The following is a 27,668-nucleotide window of genomic DNA, read 5'->3' on the forward strand; positions in this document are numbered from 1 at the left end:
ACGTTAACCTACATTTTCTGTCTAAAATGAAATACTATAATTGTTACTTTCTGTTTTGATTGCTTGATAATACAACTTGATGGCTATATTTATATACAGTTTTTGTTCAAAAGACATTCTTCTAATATCTGCATGCCCGTTAAAAAGCTATTATGTATATCTGATTTTGTTGTATTGCTGATTGAATTTTTTTTTAATATGAATTTCAGCAGAAATAGCACTTATGCATAAAATCATTCACTACATGGAGTTACTCTATTTTATGTTAAAAAAGACCGAATGCACAACAAATTATATACTCATTATACAATCTACATTATATTCCTATTTTGTAGAAACATGAGCTGAATTTTGGGGTTTTGTGTAAATTGTATTTATGTGAGGACCTGATACAAAATCCAATGAAATGCCTCCACCAAAACTGCTGACAGAAGCCTTCAGCATCCCTTTCTCCTCAGCTACAGACTTACAGTAACTAATCAATACTTTTCTAGCAACGCTCAGTTTCTCATTTAGAGTCATTTGTCATTCAAGAAACAACACACCAGTTTGGAAGGATGTCAGATATTGCTGTGAGCTCCTTTGCAGCTCAGATCGTGTGAAATAATGACTGCTCACCAGTCCAGAAATACAGCTCTCACATCAAAGGTAAATTTCTAACCAGTTTCAATAACAGTCAAGGAACCATTTTCATTAAGTAACCTGGAAGGCAGGAAATGAGACTTTATGCAGAATTCCAAACACATCTTTATAATTTTATCCTTCTCAAAACACTGGCTACCAGGAAAATAGCTAAAATCAGATATTGAATGGTAGATTAAACTCAAACCTTAAGACAAATATAGAAAGTATTTTATTATTGTTGGAAAGAATTTAGCTGTGCTCTATAAGACATTCAGAGGTTCTTTCACATGGAACATGCTGAATATCAGAACAGGAGAAATATTTGATATCAACTTATAAATGGTGCCAGCAGAAGGTGTTGAAAATTATGTAGGACAAAAGGTACTGTGAATCAGATAAACTTCTAAATGACTAAATAAACCAGCAGAGGTCTTTGAAGAAAATAAAATGTCAAGTTTACATAGTAACAGAAGAAAATTACCATGACCAAATGCAAAACAATTACCAGTGAGAGGTACAAGATGAAACATTCACATGGTTTTGACTGATTAATTAAAAATGTCAGCTGTTGCATACACTGACATCTGCATATGGTGTTGAAGAAAAAGTGGTAAGAGCAGAAAAACACATATGAGTTCACAGATTTACAGCATTTTTTTTGTAATACAGAATGGCAACAGCAATTATATTTTTTTGATATGCTTAAAGGCAAGGAAAAAAATAGCATTTTGTACATATTCAAATGCTTTACTTACCCATCAATATAATGCTCAAAAAGATTTAGCAAAAAGAGGCACCGAAAGACTGGGAATTTTGCTTAGTATATTGAAAAAAGAAAGATGACTGACACTGCTGAGTAGAAAACCAATAAATGAAAGACACAAAATACAGAAAGATGTGAATTATATATTGTTCCCATTTCCCTTCAGGATAAACCTGACAGTTACCTTGGCACCAGCTTGTTTGCTAACATTATTTTTTATGTCTTATCATTACCTTCTATAAGCTTCCACTAAAGAATGCAATGGTAGGAAGATGTTCAACAGAGCCTGGAAAGGACTAAACAACAGCAAACATCTGAAACAGAAGTGGTAACTTCCAGATGGTTTCCAACAGCTCAACTGCAATGCTAAAATAGAGGAATTGAAAGCAATAAAAACAATGTGGAGAATGAGGGGCCATGCTAGAGGAGACTCCTCTTTGCTGAACCACTCCATAAATTGTATTATGAAGCAAACCAAAACTTTACAGACCTCACTCACACTGTCTATTGAGTTCAAATCGAAGAACACAACCATGGAGTGCCTAACTGCTTCTCCTTCCCAATGCTGAAACTAACAGAATCAAAGCTCAACAAACTCGAGCTCCCAGAACAGCACAGAGATTACCAAGGCAAACTGAAGAAATCTTGGTTGGGACAAGTCTGTCCCAGTCATCACTTTTTTTATAGCTCTGAAAAATCTTCTGGAACATGAAGTGTAAGATACAGGAAAAGCCACTGGAACCTGTCAGACCTGTGAGTTTTCTGTGCCAAAGGCTATCCAACCATGGGATGGAAGTCATTAGTTCTTGACACAGGCTATGGGGTTCACCTTGAGAGTCTCTCAGCTTGTGTTTTCTCACAAGGAGTCTGATGGCTGGGGAAGATGCTTCCCAAACAACTAAATTAATTTTCAAAATCAACAGCTGAGGTGCTTGAAGAGACATCACCGGTGAAGTAAATTTATGAGAAATTCAGCAATTTTTCTGAAGGTCCTTTCTCCTTCAGTGCACCTAGGAATGGCAGGGAATGGGTGCACAGCAACCAGGGCTATCCCAGATCACATTACCCATCCCCTCAATCCACTGAGGTGCCCTCCACGCTTGCTTTCTTTCAGTTCCTGAGTCCAGTAAAGGTTCTGGTGATCAACAAGTGACCAATTTGTGACACAACTGTACAAAGGGAGTTTTGAAATACCCAACTCCATCGCCTCTTTGTGTCTCAGTGGGAATGGAACCCAACAATATGACAAGATTATGTACTAAAGTACATCAACAAAGAAAGTTAGCTGTCCAAAACACTCCTCCTAGCTGGGGAGACACTAAATGTAGAAGACAGAACAATGCAAAAGCTAAAAGCTGAAGATTACAGAAGATTACAGAACTCTCTAGCACTGAGAGAAACTTAATCCTACAGAACAATTAAGGGTTTGGGCACAGGTATCATCTCTCTTTTCAGTCACTGGTGAATTAAAATGGTACAAAAAAGACAGTCCAGTATATTCACAGAGGAGGAACACTCCATTCATGTTGCTTTATTGTGTTTACTGTGTTTTTAGATACAGGCAGTCAAGAAAATTTAGGAATAGGAGCAAAAACGATGCAATAAACATTACAATTACTGTGATTCATCTGCTAAAACCTCTAATTAAACTTGTAGGCAAATAGATCAGCAGGGGTAGTAAATTTTCACACACTACTATGTTAAATCTTACATTAGAACAAATTAATCACTCTTCTTTACCTAGATATTATTAGTTATGATGATTTATCAATTAGAGTTCTCTTATCTTGCTTCATATGGCACCGGATTTTCTGTTCTGACCCACTTTACACTCACAAAAGCCTGCTTACAAAAAGCTGATGCACAGCCTTGCTCCTCTTTAGGAAAATAAATGGCATTTATATTACCATGGTATGTTCCACAATATGGAAACTTACAGGAGAAATGAATGCAGAAACTTTTCATGTTTTTCAATCAGCACATACAATACTGCAGATAAAACTGTTGTGCTTGTACTTCTCTCCAGCAGATTTATATGGAGAATCTCACTGCAATATCAAGCTGAATTTCAGCACCTCTATGACTCCAAAATCCCAAAACTAAGGAAACAGAAAGCCCCAAGCTCTTTTTTTGTTCATCATTTTTGGGTAGGAATAATTGCTGTCACCCATAAGAACAAAAGCATCCCAAACTATGAATATTAGAGGTACATGTGATAAAACCTACCCAGCAGATGTTCTTCCATCTCCAGATGTGCAAGAATTCAACTACTTTCACACACTCTTTACATGGGAGCTATAAACTCTTTATTTCCTGCCCCAGAGGGACCATCACTGTTGAAGCTTCTGTGAATCCCAGATGAAGACCTGACACCAGCTCAGTGACAATATGAACAAACACTCCTTACACCTCCTGTTAAAGACTTCCAACTGCTCCCCAGAGTAAAGGGCATTTATTCTGTCTATTTCTAGCCACAGTCCAATCAATGAAAAACAATTTGTCCAAATGAACATTCAGGATTCCTTCTGACACCAAACCTGCTCATGTTTACAAATGCATGTATAAAATCATAACATCTCCAGCAGATACTGACAGCATTTAGAGCTCAGTACTGGCCAAACGGGTGTGTAATAAATCTAATTTAGTAATTACCACTTTAAATATGACATAATTTACACCATGTGTATAAAAATCATTACATTTTATTTAATTTTCACTAGCACACTGTCTATATGTACATAATTATTATTTAATTAAGTCATCAAATAAAATATTTCATTAAAAGACTAGCAGTTGATAACTCACTCATCCCAACAAAAGTCTGGTTATCAACTGAACATTTTTTCCTTTTCTTTTGGGATATCCAAGATAAATATAAGAGATTTTTAAGTGAATCAGAATAAAGGTCTCTAATTTGTAGGAAATATGGAAAACTCTAAAGTCATCTCTAAAAAAGCAGAAGCATAAACATAAACTCTGAGTCAAACTGGAATTTCTTACTACACTGTCCCAGCTAGAACAAGGACCAAGAGCTGGAGATACATATGAGAAAAAGTAAATTTGAAGCAATATTTTTATATTATTCAGTGATCAGCAATTCGCTATTTTTTTTTTATGAATTTTTCCTTCAGCTACTGTTCTTTTGATTTTTCTGATACATTTTTCTGATTTTTTTGAACTTTCTAAACATTTCTTATTTCTGAAGTGTAACAAAAAAAATAAGTTTCTTTCAATCAATTTAATACATGGAATATGAGCAAACATCTGAAAATCTAAATCCTCAATCATCAATTCATAACCCAAAGAAGTCTTCCCAAAGTGCCAGGCAACCCAACAAACTAGGAATATCCTAACTAATTAGGAAGAATTCAGCAGAAGAAACAAGTCATGAATAATTCTGTGTAATAAACAGCTTAACAACTCCTTCCCCTTTCAAAATTCTTTACATGTGACTATAATAAATATAAGCCATCAAATTATTAGCTTCATTCCATATACATATATATACACACACAAATATATATACACAAATCTATATTTAGAAATATCCTTGTACTAGAGATTGCAAACTGTGAATGTACTGTATGTATTATTTACATAAAAACAGCAAGAACTTCTCTAAGCTTTTTGTATTTCATTATTAATTAGTTTTGAATAATTAAAAAATAAATAAATCACTGGACTTACCCATAATGGTTAAAGCTGTGGCTTTTGTTAAGTCTTCTTTCATTGATTCAATTATTTCAAGATTACCACCATCCAAATTGCATCTGCTTATGGTTCCATTTCCTGAACTGATCCAGTAAAGCTTGTTCTCCCCATAATCTATTGATAAACCTGTAATTAATGCATACAGATTTAACTGTGGCTTTAATGGATGATACTCATTTATTATTAAGCTGTTTTCATTATGAAAGTGCATTTAAGTGCATAAATATATATATATACACAGTTATGTTATCTATTCATTTATCTACTTACACTTTAAAAAAAATTTGAGAAAACCAAACTTGTCCATTAACAATGAAGAAAACAGGTTTTTAGAAAGATTTGTTCCTTTTATTTCTTTCAGCAGTTACCAAAATCAGTGACTGACTGATGAAAGAGCATTATCTGGCAATGAAGAATTACTTGAATAAGCTGAGGTCCTAAACGAGGTCATTAACAACTTGTAAATGCAAACCAGAACCCATCACTCATATTGGAGAATTATGAATACACAGAGACTTGGTAAACACGGTACTTTTTGTGATTCAGAACTATGAAAAGTCTGTTCTCTCCCTGCTCAGGATGATGAAATACTAAAATCTAATCCAAACTGCTAATAAATTTCTAGTATTACTTTTCATTTTGATTCATAGTGAACTGATTTTATAATCAGTTCTTTGGAGTTTGAAGCAACAGAACTATCAAAATAAGGATACCTGCAAAATAAGCTACTAAATGAATAAAGTATAGAGTTTTCTGAAAGTAAGCACAAAGAATTAGGAGATAATGTATTTCAGACTTCTGTAATCCTTTAAAAATGTTCAAGAAGTGGTGGCAGTTGATTCTCCACAGTGAAATATTCTTGGTATGGTAACAATAACAATTCCTGCCATAACAATGTGCTCTGGTGCTCCAGCTTTCCCAGAGCTCATGCTAAGTATCCAGCAACAAGTTGCCAAAAAATGCTGTATTTCACTGCATGGGTCAAGCTGTAGATATTGTACTGTAGACTTTTTCATCCTGTGGAAAGCTGTTTTGGAAATGCTGACAGGAGAAAGCAGTGCCATGGGCTGCAGCCTTTACAGCTGCCATCGTGTCACTGCTGTCATCCACATTTGACACAGCAGCCCGAAAGGTGTCTGCTTTCTGAGCTTCTAAAAAGCATCTTTCCAGTCCCTGTGCAGGGATTGATATTTTCTTCTACCTCTCTGCAAGGGTTTCACCCAGGAGGAAACATCACACGCTGGAGAGAGGCTCTGGAGCAGCGCCTTCAGGAGGGACTTGTCTCCAGCATCTCTTCCCACACCTTCTCGTGTTTGTCCAACCAGCTTCCCTCCAAGCACAGAGCACCAGGGATCCTGGAGACAGGCAGCACCTGCAGGGCTCAGCCCAGCACAGAGAGCTTCCCTGGGAATATCAGTGTGGCTTAAAAGGGAATTCACCAGTGGGAAGGTTTCCCTGCTCTGAGATGGGCAGCATTTGGGATTTGCCATACGTCCTGCCCATGGCCAGCTGCCAGAGATTGCACCTAGATGGGATCTGTTTGTGAGGGTACTCCCAAAACCAGCTGTGCAGAAAATACAGCCCTGTCCTGGCTGGTTTTATACTTCACGTGTTCAACTGGTGTTTCCACACACAGGCATTCCAATTCCACAGCAGCAACTGACATGAAAAACATTCCTATCTCCTTCTTCACAAGTCTAGCACATTATTCTCCTCCAAATACTTTCCACCTATTACCAACCTCTGCAAAAACACATTATTTCTAATGTAGGCAGAGCATGTTTAATCAGATTTTTTTTCAGGAATTGTCCTGCTTTCCTAATGAAAACAAGTGGTTTATTAGCCATAAGCATCACAGATATTCATGATGCATTCAGGTGTGGGTGACCGGTTTAAACCTTATAACCTGCTAAAGTGAATCTGAACATGAGGATTGTGCAATATTGGTCTCAGGGAATTCAAATAAGCCAATGATTTGCCCAACAAAGTATAAAATTAAGCATGGATTCTGAATTGCTAAGAATACAGGGTAATGGCACTCAAATGAGCAGTTCTTTTATCAACAAATACACCTGTCAGCACTGGAGACTTTTAGAACTGAAGAATGGACCAGCAAACCATAACTAGTCTGTGCTAGTTCAGATAAAAATAAATGACACTGTCATCCTAAGAGTATCAGTTCCCAAAATTTCCAAATTAAAATGCTCTTGATAATAATAGAAACTATTGTAATTGAAAAATTGTCCCCTTGTTTTGATAAGGAAAATTCAAACAGGAAAAATAAATTCAATGAATCCAGCTTAATTCGGGTCATAGATTGGAAAATTCCCTCATTTTTCAAATTCTGAAATTTTGCACCAAGCAAACGAAACATCCCATCAATTACCAGGATATCCAGCTCCAATAAACCAGATATTTGTGTTTTTTAATAATCTACCTGAGAACTCCCCAAACACTCAAAATTAGCACTGTATGAACTAGAGCTTCACTTATGGTCAAAGACAGTTTTTTCAGTGCCCAAATAAAATATTAAATGAAGGTTTTAAGACTTCTACTTTCCAAATCTTTAGAAGGGTTTCATTGTTTTGACATGGGATTGTCTTATGATGATGCTAAAAATCATTTAAACCATTGAAACTGGTGTTTTGGATATATTTTAATTCAGAGTTTGATACTGGAAACACTAAGCATTGCAATTTAGGACCTTGTGACCTCTGATCACAAAATCTTCAGTGCAAAGTGTTGCATACAACTGTCCTTAATATTGTTATAATGTTATTAAAAGTGTTTTTTCTTCACCTTAAAATTAGTGGGTTTACCACTCTTTTCTCTCTGGATGAAAAGGTAATTTTTTCTCTTCAAGTGGACAGACAGATAATCATATCAACAGTAAAACAGTTATCAAGTAATTTCTACAAAATTCATTGAATTTAGGGTGTAAAATGTATGTCATGTTGCTTTTATGTAAAATTTATTGAATTCTTTAAATAATTTTCACTTCTGCTTGCTAATGCATTCTGTTAAAAAAAAATAAATGCTTTAAAATATCATCACTTTATTGACAGGCCATTAATAAGGTAGCAACAATTGACATAACCACTTTAACACTCTAAAAAATGAAATTATCTACCAAAAGGGACTTGAGCAAAACAAAAAAATACACAGAGAAAGAGCTGCTTTTTTTTTTTTTTTTAAAGTGCCATAATTTATCCTCAACTATATGAATCCCAAAATACTAAAACTGAGGCTAAGTCATGGTATGAAATGCATGCTTCAACTGTTGCTTTTTTCTCTGTGTGAAAAGTTAAGGGCCAATTTATCTTTGGAATATGCAGCTGATGTTCTGGTGAGGAAGGATCCACATTTGCAGTCACAGCATCCTCTCACACATATCCATGACTTACTAAAACCCTGACCTCTGCATTTTTCTAACGATGATACAAAGATTGAGAAATACAGATGGGCTCTCCTTCAGCCTTCTGTAATCCTAGAGTCAGTAATACTCCACTAAATCTGCAGTAGATTTCTGTTGGAATGGGCAAAAAATAACTTAAATTGTGAAACACAACAGTAGCATGAGTGTTGTTCACACCTTTATGCCTGTTCTTATCGCTGTAGATGAAAAACATCATTGTACACTTAAATTATCAGTTCAAGACCATGCCCATAATAAATCACTATCAGTTAAAACAAACAGGATATAAAAGGGTACTTACCAACAGGATCTTTTTGATTCTGAAAGAGTATTTTGCTGTTGCTGCCATCCATGTTTGCCATGTTGATTGTGTTACCATCCGTCCAGTACAGCTTACTGAAGAAGAGAATTAATGTATTTACAATATTGCTTTGTGCACACAGTGTTTTTAATGAGCCAGTAGAGAAAACATTCATCAGTTTAGGAGACAAAACATACAACTAATAGTTACATGATTTATTCAGTAGCTTTCTAAGGGAAGAAGTATTCAGCTGAAATATTTTCAGCAAAACCTTTCAAATTCATGTTTGCACTTTAAGTTTAAAAGTTTAAGTTTAAAATGGCCAAATTTAAAATATGAATGAAGAACCTGCTGATGAGCTTTGCTGCAGTTTATTTATCACAACCATGGATACCTTACCCTTTTACTGGGTGAACTGCAAGACACTGAGGTTTATCGATTCCATGGATGATTGAGGTTTTCAAGGAACCATCCAAATGTGCCACGTTAATTTGTGTTTCATCAAATTCTGAGCTAATCCAATATAAATTACGTGATATCCAATCCACTGCAAGACCTCTGATACTCTGAATATCTGCAAAGAGGGAAAGCAGTTCTTTTGATAACCTTTCTGTGTTATCATCAGTGTTAGGGGAAAAAAAATAGAAGAATAATTTATTCTACAGTTTGTTAACAATCCCATGCAACATTCTATTCAGATGGATTTATTAACTAGTTGCCAAGAATGAATAATCTTTTATTCTTTTTCCTGGGCCTGATATACTAACAATAAGAACATGAAAATCACACTGAATATTCACAACATGAAACCTATTGTCCCAAAAAAATAATCAGAGATGCTGAACTTCTGCATTGTGTTTTTCTACTTCAGAAAGCTTTTACTGCTCAGTGGCTTTCTAAAACAAGGCTATGTTGAAATCTAAAAGCCTCCTTCCTTCTTCAGCTCCACAAAAGCTCAATACAGAGAGTCAGAATTAAAACCACTGGTCTATAACATAGTTCTGTAGCTCATAAGTACTTGTGTCACTGGAGAAGTTTACTGGTTTTATTTTTGAAAGCTTTGAAGACTCCAAGTTACTCCCCTGCCTGCTTGGATATGGCAAAGCACCTGTGAGCCAATGGGAAGCACTGAATGAACCCTTTATTTTGCTTTTCTGTTGTTCAGAGCTTTTCCTATTAAGTTGTTTTTACCAAAACCAACAACTTTTCTCACTTTTACATTTCTGATTCTCCTCCCCATCCTGCTGTGGGAAGGGAATGAGTGAGCAGCTGTGGGGGCTGAGGGTTACCTGACAGCACCGTTATTACCTGAGACAGCAAACCAGAAATATGATATGACTGACTCGGTAACTTGATGGTCTTCCTTAGCATTTAAAGAAATGTCAATCCATGTTAAAATCTGCCTGAATAACTGGGTGTAAAATCACTGCTCCTTCTCTAGGTGCCAACATGCCCCTCTGCCCTGAGTTCATACTGGCTGGCATCTTTGTAGAGAAGGAAAGAGGCCAAGGGTGATTTAACGATTCGCGTAGTTAATCATTTATACACATCTTCTGTCAACTTAACGTGGCAATTTCCACTGACAGGATTATTGCCCTTGACAAACTGACATGGATGGGGCTGAGGACTGGTTTGCATGTCTATAAGGCTGAGCAATGATTGAGAATTAGGAGGATTGCCAATCTCACAGAATGCAACAAAGGACACCAAACACACAGTCCTTGACCCATTTTAAATTGCTACCCTGCCCTTCCAGGTTTTTGGTTTTTTGTTTCGTTTTTTTTAGGTTTTTATTCATGTAAGAACTAGAAAATAAGCATTTCATACTCTTAAAAAGATTAAAGTACAACTTGGCATCTTTGTGACACTGGTATAAGACTTCACCCAACGAGAATCCCGCCAGGACGTGCTTACAAAGCTTCTTATGTTCTTATAGAAGTATAAAAATATAACTGTTAGCAAATGAGATAGTTTACACATAATAAATAGTCTTTACAATGTTTTGATGTGCCAGAACATTGTAATTTTCTCAAACTTATTATATAGAAATTACATCTGGAACAAAAAAAGCCCAAAAACATAAAAAATCTCCACCACAGAAGCTACCATAATAAAAGAAATATGAAAGAATAGTATATTTCTATTGTTTTCATTAAGTTCTTTGACAAGTTCAGTGATTTTTCTATAATAAACATTTTTATTCTACTACTTTTTTGAAAAAAAAACCCAAGCAACAAATACTTCTGTTTGGCACCTGAATACCTGATATAAAGATCTCTAGGAGGCATTCTAAGCCTTGTTCTCATTACTGGGACTGAAAAACATATCTGATTGTTAATAAAGTTGTCTCTGAGATAGCAGGGGAAAAGAAAAAGTAGCTGCACAAAATAAATGAATTCACAGTCTACAAAATGGGGAAATTGCCATATTTGTCCAAACATTTCCCAAAATGTGCAAACACAGAAATGATTTCTTCTAAAATGGCAAAGGGGGCAGAGCTTGAACTAACTATTTTCTGAAGTCCCCAGATAATCAACTACAATGGCTTACTTGTTCTCTAAGTCAGAAAAGGTCTGACCTTACACAACTGAGCTATTTCTTCTGTTCTCCACCAAGCTGTTGGGGAATCAGAGTTAGAAAAATTTGCTTCCACATAATCAGCTTTTTTTACTATTTTCAAGCAGGTGGGTACATTACAGAGTAGAAGAACAACATGTGCTGCAAAGAAAGGAACTGAGAGTGATTGGTTACAAAAACCAAATGCTACCAGGGACAACAAATGATTTTCACTTCAGTACCAGGGCTACTGAAATAAGGTTGAAACAATCAGATATAGACTTTATATTAATTTAGTTTCTGTACTTATGTGCATATTCTGCACAGACAAAACCCACATTACACCAGCATCACCAAAATGACCAGGCTGCCATGCTGTGGTTTCACCAATGGTGCCAAAGCTGAAAGATCTACATGGACTGGAAAGAGAAAATAACCCTGGAAGAGCCAATTTAATTTCTAGGTCAACACAGGTAGCCAAAGGATACAGGAAATGCTTCAGTGCAAAGCTATGCCAGGATACAGTGCTTTTTCTGTTTTTTATCTTTATTCTTGCTACCTTCAAGACATTAGCCTCCTTTTTTTTGCTACATATTTCAATCTTGTACAAAATCAATGCAAAATTACATTCCAATTTGTTTACATAAAATTGAATTATGAATCAATAAAGTGAACTAGAATCCTAAAGAAAATTCTGTTTGCTTATTGTTTAGATCAATTATCCAATACCAGGGCAAGGAATGCATATCCAGGACTTGCATGCTCCTATTTTAGCATGCTCATAACACACATTTACCTAGAAGGAGGTATTTTCACTTCAATGCTATGCTGTTTACCTCTTGAAATGATGGTTTCTAAGCCAGTCCCGTTGATGAAGGCCCGTTTGATGGTCTGTGTTTTCACATCAGTCCAGTATAAACGCTCCTCAACAGCATCAAAATCTATGACTGTCACATCATCAATGTCAGGAACAGTGAAGGCTGTGATGAAGTTGAAATAGGGGTTCTCTATATCCACCCCTCTTATTTCTGAACGCCTTGCATAAAGAAGAAACTTCTTTCTTTCTGTTAGAAAAAGGGAAAACATCATTCCTCATCTTCCTCACAACATCTCTGACAGAAATCAAAGTCAGTCATTTGACATCACTTGACAAATGCATAAATTGTGTTTATATATGAGTGGTTAAAGATCTCCTGAAAGCCTGCAGCCTAGTGACACTTGAGAAGTAATGTTACAAAGCATAAAAATCACAGAAAAATATAAGAATTCTGTATATTGGACATTGTTACTATGCCACTAAAACAATATGGTCTTATGAGTGTGAAATAAAAAATTTTGAAAATGTTATTTTAAACATTTTACCCTCTTTAGTCCACTCAAACAAATCCTGTTTCACCTGCACATCATAAAAGATATTAACATTTGGTATCTCAGGATATCAGATTCACTGTAAAAGGGAAGTTTTGCAAACAGCAAGAGTGTGAGCAGTGAAAAGCAAAGAGCTGGAACAAAAAGGGCAAATTGGTTGCTCTAATTTACACCTCCACTAGTGAAGAAGGATGATAAATTAAAGGCAAAGCAGAGCTCTCTTTTTAATCTCAAAACTGAATGATTCGAGCAAGTGCCTGCAAATGAAGAGTAAAAGTAACCTTTTTTCCCCTGCACTATCTCTGACATGCCAAACTATTATTTTCTTTTCTATTTCTTGAATGCTATTAATCAACAGCAAAAAGGATAATTTAGTACAAGGTTTTATAGATAATACGCACAATTATTTGACATTTCAAGGGCTTTTGGAGCTTAAAAGTGTGTATTGCAGTTTTTTATAAAATTCCCCTGCAAGGATGCACTTCTAATATTTACCCTTTGTTTTTTAATCCTTGAAAATGAAGCTAAGACAACTCTAGAGCAGGTAGAGATTTAAGCTATTAAGCATCTTTTTGTTATTCAGCTTACCTGACTCAGAATGTTGGGATGATGCACGTTTCAGTATAAAGCTTTCTGTTTTGCAGAGATAAATTTTATGAACATATCTCACACACCAGCAGCACAAAGAAACAGCTGTGGCAGCAAATATCAAAACACCACAGACCTCAACTATTAGAACAACTCATCAGTTCTCAAAAAAAGCAGATTCTTCTTTAAAATACACCACTAGAAAGCACTGCAGAGATTTTATTTTTAACATTAATTTGCCCATTGACTCTAAAATCAATGCAATTGCCAGGCTGTGGGAGGAAAACTTACCATAACATGTTTTTTTGTCTGAAGACAGTTTCATCAGGTGTGGACAGGCACAGGCAGCACTTCTGTTGTGATTGATCAGACACATGTGAGAGCAGGGACCCTTGCCCTCGTTAGCAGCACACGGGTTGGGAGCTAAAACACAATAATTGAAACACACAAAATGTAAAAACTTGTTAAAATTCAGGTTTGTCAAACAGTCGTGAGAAGGGAAAAATTCTGTCTGAAGACAAACCCAGTCTAAGTGATTAACTGAGTTTGTGCTCTACTCATTTTTTATAAGCTAATATTCAACTCTAGTCCAAGAATATATATATTTTATATATATATATATATATATATATATTGTTAAGGCAGCCACAGTTTATAATTGTAACTTTAGGAAGCAACTGGGTATAATTTTCCCAGGGAGACATTAATTTTGCAGCCCTTTCATAAGATTTAAATCTTACACTCCTAATCAAGACACATGGAATTAAAAAAGATGTCAATGTGATGAGGACCTGAAGAACAGATTTAATTGTGTGAAAGCAATAGTCAAAGTTTAGATTATGAGATGAACTATGGTGAATTCAATGTTTCCTCTCAATATGATTTCTCTACTAGAATATTAGTTGGAAATCTAACACACAAAGAGAATCTGTAAGGGAGAAAAAAAACCACACAAAAAAACCACAGCAAAGTATTTCTACTTTTCTCAAAGAAAACCTCTCCTAAGTGTAGGTTTTCACAAGTTGCTTCCTATAGGTCACTGATTGAATAAGATGTGCTAAAACTGCTTTAAAGAGCAGGAAGAAAGTTGACCAGAGAAGACCCCTTAGTCTTACAAAACTTGGAAATCATTCTTATTATCTTCATTCCTTGTTATAAACACTAAAGCTCCAGAGCACTGCTGAAGAGACATTTCAAGCATGAACAGAAAGTAATGTTGACTCCTCCCTTTGTAAAAAAAAAAAACCTTTTGAAAATTAACATTGATGAAAAAGGAAGTGGGATTGACTGACTTAAAGACAAACATATAATTAATAAAACCAATTAGTGCACAATGTATTCCTCTAATGTTGTGCTAAGCTGCAGTAGAAGTAATTAGATAACCACAGCAACCTAATATATGAATTTCCTTAAAAAATAAAATTTAGCTCAAACTCAAGTACCAAAATTTCCAGACAAAGTTTGCTTCATTGAACCATTATTTTTTCCACCAGTGCACACTTCCTGAAATTTATCCAGCAGTTCCTGAATCCTTTAACTGATTACTTGTCTAACCTGTACTGTGGGAAGAAAGAAGCTTTCAAACTCTTGGAAAAACAGGTTAATTATAATTGTAGCCATCATTCTATTAAAAAACCCAACAACAACAAAAACCACAGGCTTTTACTTTTTTCCTATAAAATCATCCAATTTGGCCCTTTTAAGTGCTGGCACACTGGAGGCCACTCAGCCTTTCCCAGAAAATAAAATAGAGAAATGTTTATTTAACATCAGTTTTCTTACATCAATAGGGACACTGAGACAAAATTTGAGGTGATCTCTTGTAATAAGTTCACAACTCCATGTGGAAGACAAAAAAAATATGTGAAGTTGAAGAAAAGACAGTGAAGTTAATGAGGCTCAGGGAGCCTTTCCAATTATTAATACACTATGAGTAAATTGAAGTCATCTATCCTTACGAAGTATCAGAAACAAAACACAACTTAGGGTTTGGAAAATACTGTGAATATTATTTATGTTGTACAGAATCTCAGGAGACCAGTTAGAGATTCAACCTCCTGCAATTTTTTTGGGCATTTTTTCCACAGGTGCTGCAAGACTCCAAAAATTTGTTTTGCAGAGAAGTTTTTCCTTTCATTTATTTGCCAATACAGAGCAATAATTTCTGTGAAATTTCAACCTCTCTGCATACAGCCATCTGTGACAAGGATTTACTTTGGGCCTAAGAATAAGTAATCCCTGTATTGTCTTTCCATGCAAGTAGTGCTGCATGGAATGGAATATATAGAATTTAAAAAGAAAGACAAAGAGAAGAAAACAAATAGTAAAAGATATGCTGGTTAATGATCATTTTAAAGAGAGTGTTGTAGTTCAAGGGTGCTCCAAGCATCCACCAAGAGGAGTCAGTGCAATTCGTGTTCTGTTCACAGCACAACTCTTCCACAGAACACAAAATTGGAAATTTGTGGAAAATTCTGGAAATTGGTGGAAAAAAGAAGTGTTATAAAGCAGATGTGTTTGTTTCCACATGAATGCACAACTCTAGGAGTAAAGTACCATTACTTCTAGCAGCACATATTTATATATTCCTTTCATATTCATACTGCTTGCACTGAATAACAGCTAAGCCTGCTCTTTATTTCCCAATAAAAACTAATTCTCCTGAGGGCACATTGTTATTGCTCTGATTCTCAAAAATTTGGCTTTTTTTGATATTCTTGTGCTCATTCTAACACTTCTGTTTCTACTGTGAATAACCTCATGAGCATTTGTTTCTCACCTTTTCTGTGCCATTTCTGATTTCACAGACTGCCACCATAGAGAAGCCTGTCTATAAATGGTATTTCCAACAGCATCAGCCAACCTGTCCCCAGACCAAAACCTGTCCCATACTCTTGATCAGCCTTTCAGGCTTTCTTGATGTGCTGTGTATGATCTGTGTGAGTATTCCAGCTGTGGGGGTGATACGGATTTATGCAGCATCACAGTTCACTACCTGTGCTGCTTTATTCCTTTCCCAATCATTTCCACCAATCTATTTTCCTTTTGATCACAGCCAGCCACAGAACTGGCATTTTCCATGACTGAACAGCCTTTTTCATTATTTGATTGATTTCCACTGCTGATTGCTTGTCAATCTGTTTCTCTCACAGTGCTGTGCACAGATATACACATGTCACTGTCGTCACATTGCTTCTTGACTGCTCTCTAAAACTTCATTTTAACAAAATACTTATTTTTCTTGACCAGTAACCCTTAAAAACAACCCCTCCAGACGTTCCATCACCAGCTGACAAATGAACACTTACTCTGACAACACTTCAATATCTATTTCCTATGGCAAACTTATCCCCTGCATTAACTTTATATTGAGCTTGTCCCTCCGTGGCTCCAGATTTTAGTGAGACAAAGTTTGATCTCACACTTTAACAGTGCACAAAATGTTTGAATTCAGCCTAAACCTTCAAATATCTGCACTACAGTCGCATCAAAAGGTGCTTTCAAATTGCTGACAATCGATTCCTACTCATATTTAAAACCAGTTACAGATCTAATCCTCTGCTCACTGCCAATACTTCCAATGGAATTGCTTTTCCTAAGGCCAAAAGTACTCAGCCAAGTTAAAGCTTGATTATATCTGATTATTTTAGCACTGATCTTTGAAATTTGCAGGTTAGGACTGATTGGATATGAAAGTTCTAAAGTAAATATTCATTTTTCTAATCACTCTGTTTCAGTTTTTAAGCATTCACTTCAAAAATTAGTCAGTATAAAAACTTAGATATTCACCATGAAATTAAATAAACAGGAATATCTTAGAACCAAGCACAGTTCTTGATAAAACTCAGAAAAACATATGTTAATATATACAATAAATATATAAGTAAAATAATAATATATAAATATTTGTATAAACATTTTGCATTATTTATAATAAATATACCAAACTTTGTTCTAGTTTTGACGTAAAAACAACATATACAAGGTTGAGATAAGACCTCAAAGTAATACTTCTTTTAGTTCTCCTTGTCATAAGCTACATTTCTATAAAAGTTTATTATTTTAAACAGCAGGAAATCTGGGCCTCAATAGAATATTGCAACAAAACACTGCTATGAAGTTAAATGTTCATTTTTTAATTACAAAAAGAGCCCAGTGGTACCAATATACTTTATATTTAACAGTTGTTATTATACTGTTTGTCCTGATTTATACTGTTTGTCCTGATTTCTAAATAAAAATTTAATCTGCAGAAAGAAAAATAATGTCATAGCCATGTGTTTGGTTTTAAATTTTAATTCAAATCAAAAACCCTGGAGAAATGGAGAAAGGAAAAAGAAAAAAAAAAAAAAAGGCGACATGAGAAATTCACAGCTTTGTGTTTTCAAGCTGTGATCCTTCCAATGCTCTATATTTACCCCTCTTATCACTATCCTCAGTTGGGCACTGCTACAACTTCTCGTGACTAAAATACACCTTGTTCTTTGCGGCAAGTGCATTTTTAAAATACAATGGTAGTTGAAAATAATTTTAAAAATCTTCCTAGAAACGCTGTGTTTGCCATTGTAACTGCACTCCTGACACAGATCTGATTCTGGGAGGATGAGTGGGCCTCAAGCTCACATTCCTGAGAATATTCTGAATTAGGGGACAAACCTTCCTCAGTCCCCTGTGGTTCACTGACAGCTGAATTTACCATCCATACAAATATCTCACTTGAACTTCACTGCCTTAAATTAGCATCTGGCCTAGATTGACTCAAATAATGTAGCTTTAGGCTACAAGAATTTATTTAGGTCTGCTCTACTTTGTTTCAATCAAAAATAACTTCCTTGATATAAATTAAAAGCTAATAAACTTTCACCCACGTAGGTGACCCAGATGGAGATGAAAACACAAAATGCTCATCCTGCAGTGCTCTATTCATACTGACAATGCACAGTGTAAATCTACTCTTAATTTTATTTTAGGATTCTAACCTGCACTCTGACTTGTTCATTTATTGCAAAATAGCTACAAATTCAAAGGAAAAATTAACAAGTAATCAGGCAGCATCACAATTTCTTTAGCTCAAATGAAAAGGTACTGCAGACTTGGTGAAAGAAATTGCTTCTGCTGGAAGACAATTAGAGCTAACCCAGAAGGCCAATCATAAATCAAAATCCAGTGCTTTCTACATCATAAAATAAAAACTGCAATTACACAACTTGATCCTTGAACTTCTTGATTTTGTCAAAAAACAACTGAAGACTCTCCTGCAGCTTTTACTTGCCTGGAGGCCGAGATATCTGTGGCTGTGGAATACTGCCTGATGTCTCCCTGGGCTACAGAATCCCTCTGAAGATGCTGTCTGGCCCCAGTCCAAACAGAAAAGTAGTTGTTCTTTTTCTGACAGCAAGAAAAGGCAAATAGCAGCTATACTGCTGCTCTAGAAACACCAAATATGGAACACAAATCCCAAAGTTCAGGAGGGGACCAATTAAAAGAAGATTGCCAAAAAACCCCCAAACAAACAAAAACACCCAAAAACCTGAAATGAAACAAAATGGAAAAAAAATAAGAAAAAACTTATTTAAAGGTGTGTGAAGATATGCATATTTTCTCCACCTCTATTTATCTAGCTGGGCATATGTATTATCTTAAGCACAAGTCAAACAACACCTTAGAATGGTACCCTGCCCCAAAAAGTAAATTCTGAAGAAGGGAAATAAGTTGCTTATTTCAGAAAGTGATGAATTCCAAGGGACTTGACATCCACTGAAAACCAGAAGCATTCATCTTCAATATACATTCGTTATTATTTCAAAATAAAAGCATGAAAAGAATGTATCCTGACAATTTATGTCACAATATTGAGAGGTCACAGCTGTCACCATGTTTGGGCACACTAACAAATGATGAGTGGTAACTCATTGCTTTTCCTTTATTCCATGTGCTGGTAGAGAATATTCCTCAAATCTTTTGTTTTCGAGTGTGCAGTGAGAATTTTACTTGCTCATTCACATTAGAGCTTTAGCCATAGGTTTTCTGTGCAGAACTAATGCAGAATTGGGTTCCAGTACATTTACACAGCCATCCAAAAATTGTCAGGATTTGAAGTTTTCAAATCAAGACTGGTCAAAACCTACTAACATAAAAGTCTAAGTGCCTTACTGAGCACTACAAACCCTGGATGAGAAGAAAAACAAAATATTACTTCTCCATATTTAAAAAAACAAACAAACAAACAAGAACAACAGCAAATATTCATGAGATAAATTCTAAAATAATATTGCATTAACATCAACTTCTTGCCAAGAAAGCTGAAATTTATCCAGAGGACATGGAAGATTCTGTAACTAACTAGTGGTCATCCTCCAGTGTTCTTTTTCACTTTCCAATGTTTATGTACAAAATAATCACTGGTTTTTGTAATATCTCACAAAAAAAACCCCAAAACCTTACTGATTTCTTTTTTTTAGCACTGATATTTTGAATGCTACATCCTAATTTATATATCTATTTATATATATATGTACCCCATAAAAACTTCTGCCACATGGGTTGTGTGCTTTTGACCTCATCTAGTGCTGAATACAACAGTTCAAGGCAAAATAATATACAGATGTTTATATATGAAAGGGATATGGATTTCCCCCCTCAGAGGAAGAACAATTAATTATTCTGTTAATAATACAGATATTTATATATAAAAAGAATACTTATTTCCCCCCTCAGTAATAAATTATTCTATAAATATTCACCTTGTGGCTGACGACTTGGGTGATAAATCTGGAGATCAAATGGCTGAGCACTTGTTTTTTGTATTACACTGACATTTTGGCCAGTCCATTTATTGGCTTTGGCGAGGGTATTGGTCCTCCAATCTGTCCAATAAACTTCACTCCCATACAAAGAAACAGCAAAAGGGTGAGAAAGATATTCGTGACCCCGTATAATCTCTATCATGCTGGTTCCATCATACAATGCAGAATAAATGGCATCCGATCTACAAGACAACCCCAAATTTAAGATTATGTAAAAATAAAATAAAAATCACACAACCATTATGACATTGGGCAAAATGTGTAAAAATCTTCCTCTGTAAGAGTGGCAAGACCAAAGAATTTTTGCAGTGCAATCATTAACTTCATAGATGATTAAATTCATATTATTTATTTAACTAGATATCTGAAATACTGGCTTGTATAATGCTTTAATTTACCTCAATGCTGTGAGAAATACAACAGAAAATTCGGTTTTCTTTCAGAATGAACTTAAAAAATAATGAACTAATTTGTGCCTTGCATGGATGAGTGTCAGGGAGGACACATGGAAAGGCACAGGGAGCCAGGACCACGGCTGATCCTGCAGCTGGATTATGAATTAAATAAATGTACATATTATACACGTGCCTGCCTGGGGCTCTTTATGTCCACAGCTACATTCCAGTTAGACTGCAGTTCACATTTCTGCATGGAGGAAAGAGGAATTCTCAGTGACACAAGGATTCTGTCAGCACTTTACCTGGCATCTGTCCACACTATTCTTTTTTCGAAGTGATCCACGGTGAGGCCATTGGGCCAGGCTCCAGTATCCATATCCTTGTAGATGATCTTCCTCTCTGCTCCGCTCATGGAAGCGGATTCAATGCGAGGGAAATTTGCATCCCAGTCTGTCCAAAACAGAATTCTGGTGAGAGGAAGAGGAAAAGAGAGTGGGATAGAAGAAAATATTAAAGCGTGAAGCAAAATCTGAAGTGGTTTATGAGACAACAGTTGGAAAAAAGGTTCAACCATTTACATACTTTAAATGAAAGGATTAAACATAGATCACTTTGGGTCCTTATATAAATTCCTTTGGGTAGCATGGAGATAATATTTCATTTTTAGTTTTAGAGCCATCATGAAAATAAAGAACTTATTTTAAGTTTCTTTTTTTTTAAAAAAAAAGAACCTAGGGCTTTAATAACATTCCCTCTTCCATGTCCATTTATACAGTGGCAGCTTGCCTTGTCTTCCCTCTATAATTAGGAACCCAGCTCATTAAAAGGAACTATAATGAGAGCCTTTGAAAGCAATCCACGGATAAGAAGGATGGGGAGGGGAGAATGGGAAGAAAGGTGATTTGAGGTAGCATGGATCAAGGAACAGGCTAAATGAGAGATTTTCAGCTGCTCTTAAGAGTGTTCTAATGAAGACCCCTGGATTTTGGTATGTCACTAATGAATTTTATACAGATTACACTTGTTAAGAAAACTTCAAAGACAGGAGTTTTTGTCATCTCTCTCTGTTTTGTACCATCTCCAATGTTTTTCCAATAAGGAGAACTTTCATTGTTATAACAAAACAAGTGCCTTGTTAAATAACAAACTAACAGAGGAAGCATCACCAGGAAGACATAAATAAACTCTAATTGTTCTAATTGTTCTTAGAGTACTGAACTTTCAACAACACACAGACTTGTTAAAGGAAAATTATACTTTTGATAGGAAAACTTGTAGTTAGTTGTAAAGAGGTAACTGCAAAGAGCCAAACTGCAGAGAAACTTCTGACAAGTTTTTGTATTTCCCACTAAAAGACCTTCCACCTTAACAGCCAGGAGGTTCACAGGATGAGCCCACTTGTGTGGTTTACCTGCCTCAGTTCTGAGTCCTGTTGGTGCAGACTGGGCCAGGGATGTTTATTTTACATTTTACATGTGTAATATTTACATGTTTACTGTGTTTGTGTGTGGACTGAGAACACCTGCTCAGCCCCACTGCAGCTCTGCCTCTCCTGGGGTACAGGAACACACTCCTAACACAAACCTTTTCCTTGAATCACCAGTGTTTATTCATATCCATCTGGGAAAGGATTAGGAGCTACTCCTGTCTATGTTTAAAGATTTTTTTCTTTCCTGACTTCTAACATAAAGGAGCATCAATTGCTTCTAGCCCTTCAAAAGGCAGATTAAGCCTTCAGTTTCAAGAAGAGCAGTGATTTGATTTATTTTTTCCTCCTAACCATTTAATTTGAACAACTTCTCTGCCAATTTTTCTGCCAACAGGATGCCTCTTTTTAAAGATCTTTATAGATAAGCGATGCACTCTGTAAATAAGATTTCTAACGTCTTCATTGAGAGGGCAAAAGCCTCAATCATTAAAGCACGTACATCCTAATTCACAGTTTAGGTCTCAGAATTTCTGACCCTTATCAATTTTTATTTTTATGTTCACAGCTTTATTTCTGAGAAAAATAGTCAGTGAAAACACATGACAGACCATAGAAAATTCCTAAACAAAATTAAATATCATGATTTTGAAAACAGCTCTGTTGTGTTATTTTTGGCCACATTTAATTTGTGGTTGGTGGCTTGTCACTTTTATTGTGTTTTTCTGAATGTTGTTTTGTTTGTTTTTTCTGAATGGATTTTTTTCCCCTCTGTGAAAGAGCAATAATTTTGGGAAGAGGAGCTACTGAATATACATAATATTCTGCTTTATAGCATACCCCTAATGAATAGTTAGAAAAAATACTGACTGGAGCTGGCAAGCACTATCTTCTCTTTAGAGATGAAAACCAAACACAAAACATGGAATTACCTCACTCAGCCATTAGGCTTCCAGTAACATCTAAGCAGTATTTTTATACTCCCACAAAAAACAAAACCAAAAACAAGACACCAAAAATCCAAACAAAACAACAAAAACAAAAGCTAAACTAAACAAAGCAAAAAACCCAAACAAACCAACGCCACAAAAAACCAAACAATTGGTCTCTAAGTGACAAGAATCACCTAAATCTGTCCATTAACCAGACAGAAATGTTAGGCCAAACAGTACAATTATCATCCACATTGAAAAAAAATAAATTAAACAAAATGGCAAGGTAAGTAATTTCCCAGCAAAAAGATCCCTATATCTCCTCATTTACCATTTTTTAACTCTTTTTACTTAGAAAAAAACACACTAATAATGGATTCTTTATCATTCAAAATATACTTTCAAGAACTATCAAAGATAAATTAGAATTATAACATAGCAAAAAAGGAAATTAAACAAATATCACATTTAAACACCTTTCAAATATTTTGCAACAAGGAAAAATAATGTTTTTATAATTTATAATTACCCATATCTGGGATCCAAAGCAATGGCCCTCGGGTGTTCCATAGCTCCAGCTATTAACGTTGTTCTCAAAGTGCCATCGAGTTTTGCTACTTCAATTTGGTCCAAATTGCTGTCTATCCAGTAAATGTTTCCTGCTATCCAATCTACAGTCAGACCTTCAGGAGTGGCCAGGCCGTGTTGTACCACAACCTCAATGGCGCTAACACCTGAAAGAAAAATTAAAAAATAAGAAAGAAAACAAAAAAAAAAAGAGATTTTTAAAGAACTAATGTAGAGACTGGTAGAGTGAACACGGATACACAATTTTATCAGATGTTCTTGGAGTGAATTCTGGATTATTTGGAGTTTGCCTTTTAGGTGAAAGCACTGGAACATACATTTCAACAAAGAACATTTTGTAAAAACTATTTTGTATATATTATGAGATTATATTGAGTTATAGCCCATCGTTATGTCATCAGAGCAAAGAAAAAGTCTTTCTGGATGCTATAAAATTTTGAAGCAGAATCTTCCACTTAGTGAGAGGAGATAATTTATCAGACATCTGAGAAATTCTTATGCTTTTTTAATAAGGTGAAGATTCACTGCAAAAATAATTAAATAAAAAAATAAATAAAGCAATATTGCACTCATTGGACCAGGAAGAAACACCAGTCCTTTGCATTTGCCATTTTCTTCCCCCTAGAGCATACTGCAAAAGGAAACTTCTGTTATCAAAGTCTTTTTTCTGCCTGGAAATGAAGTACGACCTTGATCTACCCCTTTTCAAAGGCAGAATGCCATCATAAATTGTGATTCTGTGAATGGCAGCTCAGTTAGGACTGATCAGGTCTAACACCCTGTAACTGCAGCTGCTCTCACTGTTAAGAGAATAAAGATTCAGTCCATACCTCCAGTATCAGAGAGCTTGCCCCTGTAAATTTTGTCCTCCACCACATCTGTCCAGTAGAGTAAGCTCTGGCTGAAATGAAAATCCAGGGCTATTGTATTTCTTAAGCCAGGAACTAAGAGGCTGTAGTCACGCTTGTGAAGATCAATTTTTCTGATCTCGTGTCGAATAGAAAAAATTATGAAAGCTTCAAATGGATCTGGAAGACAAAGATTAAACATTTCAAAGGAATAATAAAAAAAGATATTGCTACAAATTGGTATAAATGACAAGCAGAAGGTGAACAACAGAATACTTTATCAGGAGAAAGAGATGATTAAAACAATTCATCTTTTGATAAGGAGTTTTTCAATTACTTTTTAAGTCCAACAGACTTCTTAATTCTCCCTTCTAGCATTATCTTTGATCCAAACTAGAGATATTAGACATTAAATTTGGGAATATCAGACTCAATCATTGAACTGTATTTTGTAGCTCTAGCAGAACGAGTCCATAATTAGAGCTTTAAAAAGTCACATTATCAAATTTAAAATCTTCCGCTCAAAAGGTTCAGAAAAAAGAAACCATTAAAATATACGTTGTTTCAAAGGTCAATCACCTGAAACAATTTACTAATACATAAAGCACCTTTTGAATTTACAGTGTACCTTGTGTTTTCAATTGAAGTGCATAAAAACCCCTTCATGCCAAACTAACAAGCAAGAAAATGAGCATTTGATGTGTTTGGTGATACATGTCATCACAAATCCAGCTACAAATGACTTTCTCCTTCCATTGTAAATGACTTTATGCTACATGATTTGTGCCTGTGAGTTGATATCCAAGTGTAAAACACAATCAGCACTGGTCAAGCATATTATGAAATTGATTGTTTTTATTATAGTTCTTACATAGATTAGGAAAGGTTTTTCAAGGAAGTAGCTGCATTAATAAAACAAACAAGACAAAAAATTGGATTTTATAAAGTGTTGAATCAACTCAGTATATTCACTTTGATACAGATATTTTTTCACAGCAATCCTTTTCTGTGAGGAGCTAGTTGTTTCCCCCAAAACACTTTGAGCTCCTTCTCCTAGGGTGAAACAGAGGTTTGCTTTCCATAAAATTAAACTTATTTATGTAAAGGATTATTGGCAGTTTATGGCAATAGGCAATATTCCTGCTTCTCAGGGCTCCTGAGAGTCTCTGAAAATACCCAGTTTCTCTCTTGCTCATTCACTTGAACTCTTCACTGTTCACTTCCTCCTGCAGCTCATCTTCTCCTGATCCCCACTGCACACCCAGACTAAATGATCTGTCATGTTTGGGGCTAATCAGGCACCTCAGCAGAGCTGTGTTTCTGCTCTTGTAGCACTTGCTCACAATCTGCCTTGAACTTTGCAAATGACCCTCCTGTTTGTTAAAGCAGTGAATGACTTTCTGCAAAGCAAATTTTTCAAAGCTCTGCAGTGGTTAAATAATTTAGTGCAGAACAGGATCACTGACATTAGTGGCTGTTTCACAAGCACCACTTATCTGAAGTTGAGACACACTTTAAAGGCACTTCCCAAATTCTGATAAATTGGCAGCTATTGTGCAGGAGGCTACTGATCTCTGGGGTTTTTTGGCAATTCCAATGCATAAGAACACAAGTCATAATCCTCACCAGTAGCTTTTTGGCTATTTCTCAGTAATTAACAACACAATGGGGAAAAAAAAAAATGGAACCTAACAAATGAGTGATGTGTTGGATTGCTTTCTTCATTCAAAGTACAGGGATTACAGTTTGAGATAAATAACCTACGGTGCAAATTATCTTTATGAAAAGGATTAAAGTTGAGTGAAATCTTGACAGGATTTACAATTGAAATAAACACCACAATACCCTAAGCTTGGCTGACAGCAGCCTGCAACACCGTACCCTCCTCTGAGCACAGCTGTGGAAGAAGAGTGTGAATCAATACAGAAATACAAGAGGAAATGGACAAGGTGCTCCAAAAGGTCTAGAAATCATGGCCTGCAAGGGAAGAACAAACAATCTGGAACTGTTTAGTCTGAAAAAATGGAATGAGATGATGAGTGGAAGCACATAAAATTCCCTTAAGACATAAAAGGCTTGTGAATTGAAAACGGGAAAAATCCTGTTTTCTGTATCAATAACAAAAGTAGGGCAAGGATTAAAGGCTTAAACTGGACCAGGAATACTCAGAAAGACCAGAAAAACAAAAAAAATCTTCAGGGGTTGAGTCAACAAAACATTTCACCCCTGGGAAACTTGGAGTTTAGCACTGAGGATGTCCTGAAGGTCTTGGACAGGAGACAAGCAGCAGCAGTATTAGCCAGGCTTTGATCTTCATTCCAACCTGACCATTCAATGGCTCTATAAAATCAGCATCATTACCATGAATTGGAAATTTCAGGCTCAATCAAATATTTATTTCTTTTTTTCAAATATGCTTCCATCACCTGATAAACACAAAATTTGATGTTATTTTCCTGATTTATTTTCTAGAAATTGAAAGGAAATTTTATTCTGGAAATTGATTAAAAGTATTTCTGCAAAGTCTCATATCAATATAGTGGTTATTGACTATATTCTTTACAACTTTCAGGAAAATTAACTGTTAGCAATTTGTCAGAAAAAGTACAGAAATGTATGATTTTTCTGATTTCGTAAATACCTCAAACATTTTTCCAGAAAGGCTAGCATATAAAATATATGATACAAACAAAGTATAAATTACATAGAAAACAGTAAAAACCTCTCTGAAGAAAACTGCCTAAACAATGACATCAGATGACTCCATAAAGAATAATGTTTCACATTTTTCAGTGGGTTAAATTTAAAATGCTTTCTTAGGAAAAATTCTGACTGAACCTAATTGTTTGATTGAAGGTTACTGCATCAACAGCAGCACAGCAAGAATCTACACTGTGTTTTTATGAAAATTACCGCAAAAAAACCCCAATAACTTCATAAAGATTATGAAAAAAACTTTAATGAAAAGTTTGATCCAGCTCAGAAAGGATTGAACTATTCCCCTCTCCATTTTGGTATTGAAAGGTATTTGGAAATTATAACAAAATTGAGTTTCAAACCAGCTAAGACAGATCAAACAGACACTTCAACCTCTTTTTTTTTTTAAGGATATAGATATATAGATATATAGATGAAGAGATATAACAGTTTCCACTGTTTAGAAAAGGCTGACTGTCAATTTTAAACTGTTTCTGAACTCATCTAACATTTATTATACCAAAATCTAAAAGGTGGAATATAAACATGAAATTTAAATATATCTTAAGAGTAGTATTTTTTTGTTTTTTCCTGAATGCTTATTATCATTTTAAAGACCAAATGAAATATATCAGCACAACTTATTT

The 27,668-nt window shown here is 35.3% G+C and overlaps 1 protein-coding gene across 4 annotated transcripts in view; it reads right to left on the reverse strand.

Moving 5' to 3' along the window:
- The window catches only part of LRP1B (LDL receptor related protein 1B), a 620,609-nt gene that overhangs the window by 156,615 nt on the left and 436,326 nt on the right, over positions 1-27,668 (reverse strand). For all 4 annotated transcript variants that reach the window (XM_015635304.2, XM_033516047.1, XM_033516046.1 and 1 more), the window contains 9 exons: positions 24,307-24,504; positions 23,418-23,622; positions 20,833-20,997; positions 20,070-20,314; positions 13,618-13,749; positions 12,207-12,434; positions 9,214-9,388; positions 8,815-8,909; positions 5,075-5,224 (listed from right to left, as the gene is read on the reverse strand). In XM_015635304.2, the coding sequence (XP_015490790.1) occupies positions 5,075-5,224; positions 8,815-8,909; positions 9,214-9,388; positions 12,207-12,434; positions 13,618-13,749; positions 20,070-20,314; positions 20,833-20,997; positions 23,418-23,622; positions 24,307-24,504 (1,593 nt within the window). The remainder of the gene's footprint in view (positions 1-5,074; positions 5,225-8,814; positions 8,910-9,213; positions 9,389-12,206; positions 12,435-13,617; positions 13,750-20,069; positions 20,315-20,832; positions 20,998-23,417; positions 23,623-24,306; positions 24,505-27,668) is intronic.

Source organism: Parus major, chromosome 7 (assembly GCF_001522545.3).
Source record: "Parus major isolate Abel chromosome 7, Parus_major1.1, whole genome shotgun sequence".
Lineage (NCBI taxonomy): Eukaryota > Metazoa > Chordata > Aves > Passeriformes > Paridae > Parus > Parus major.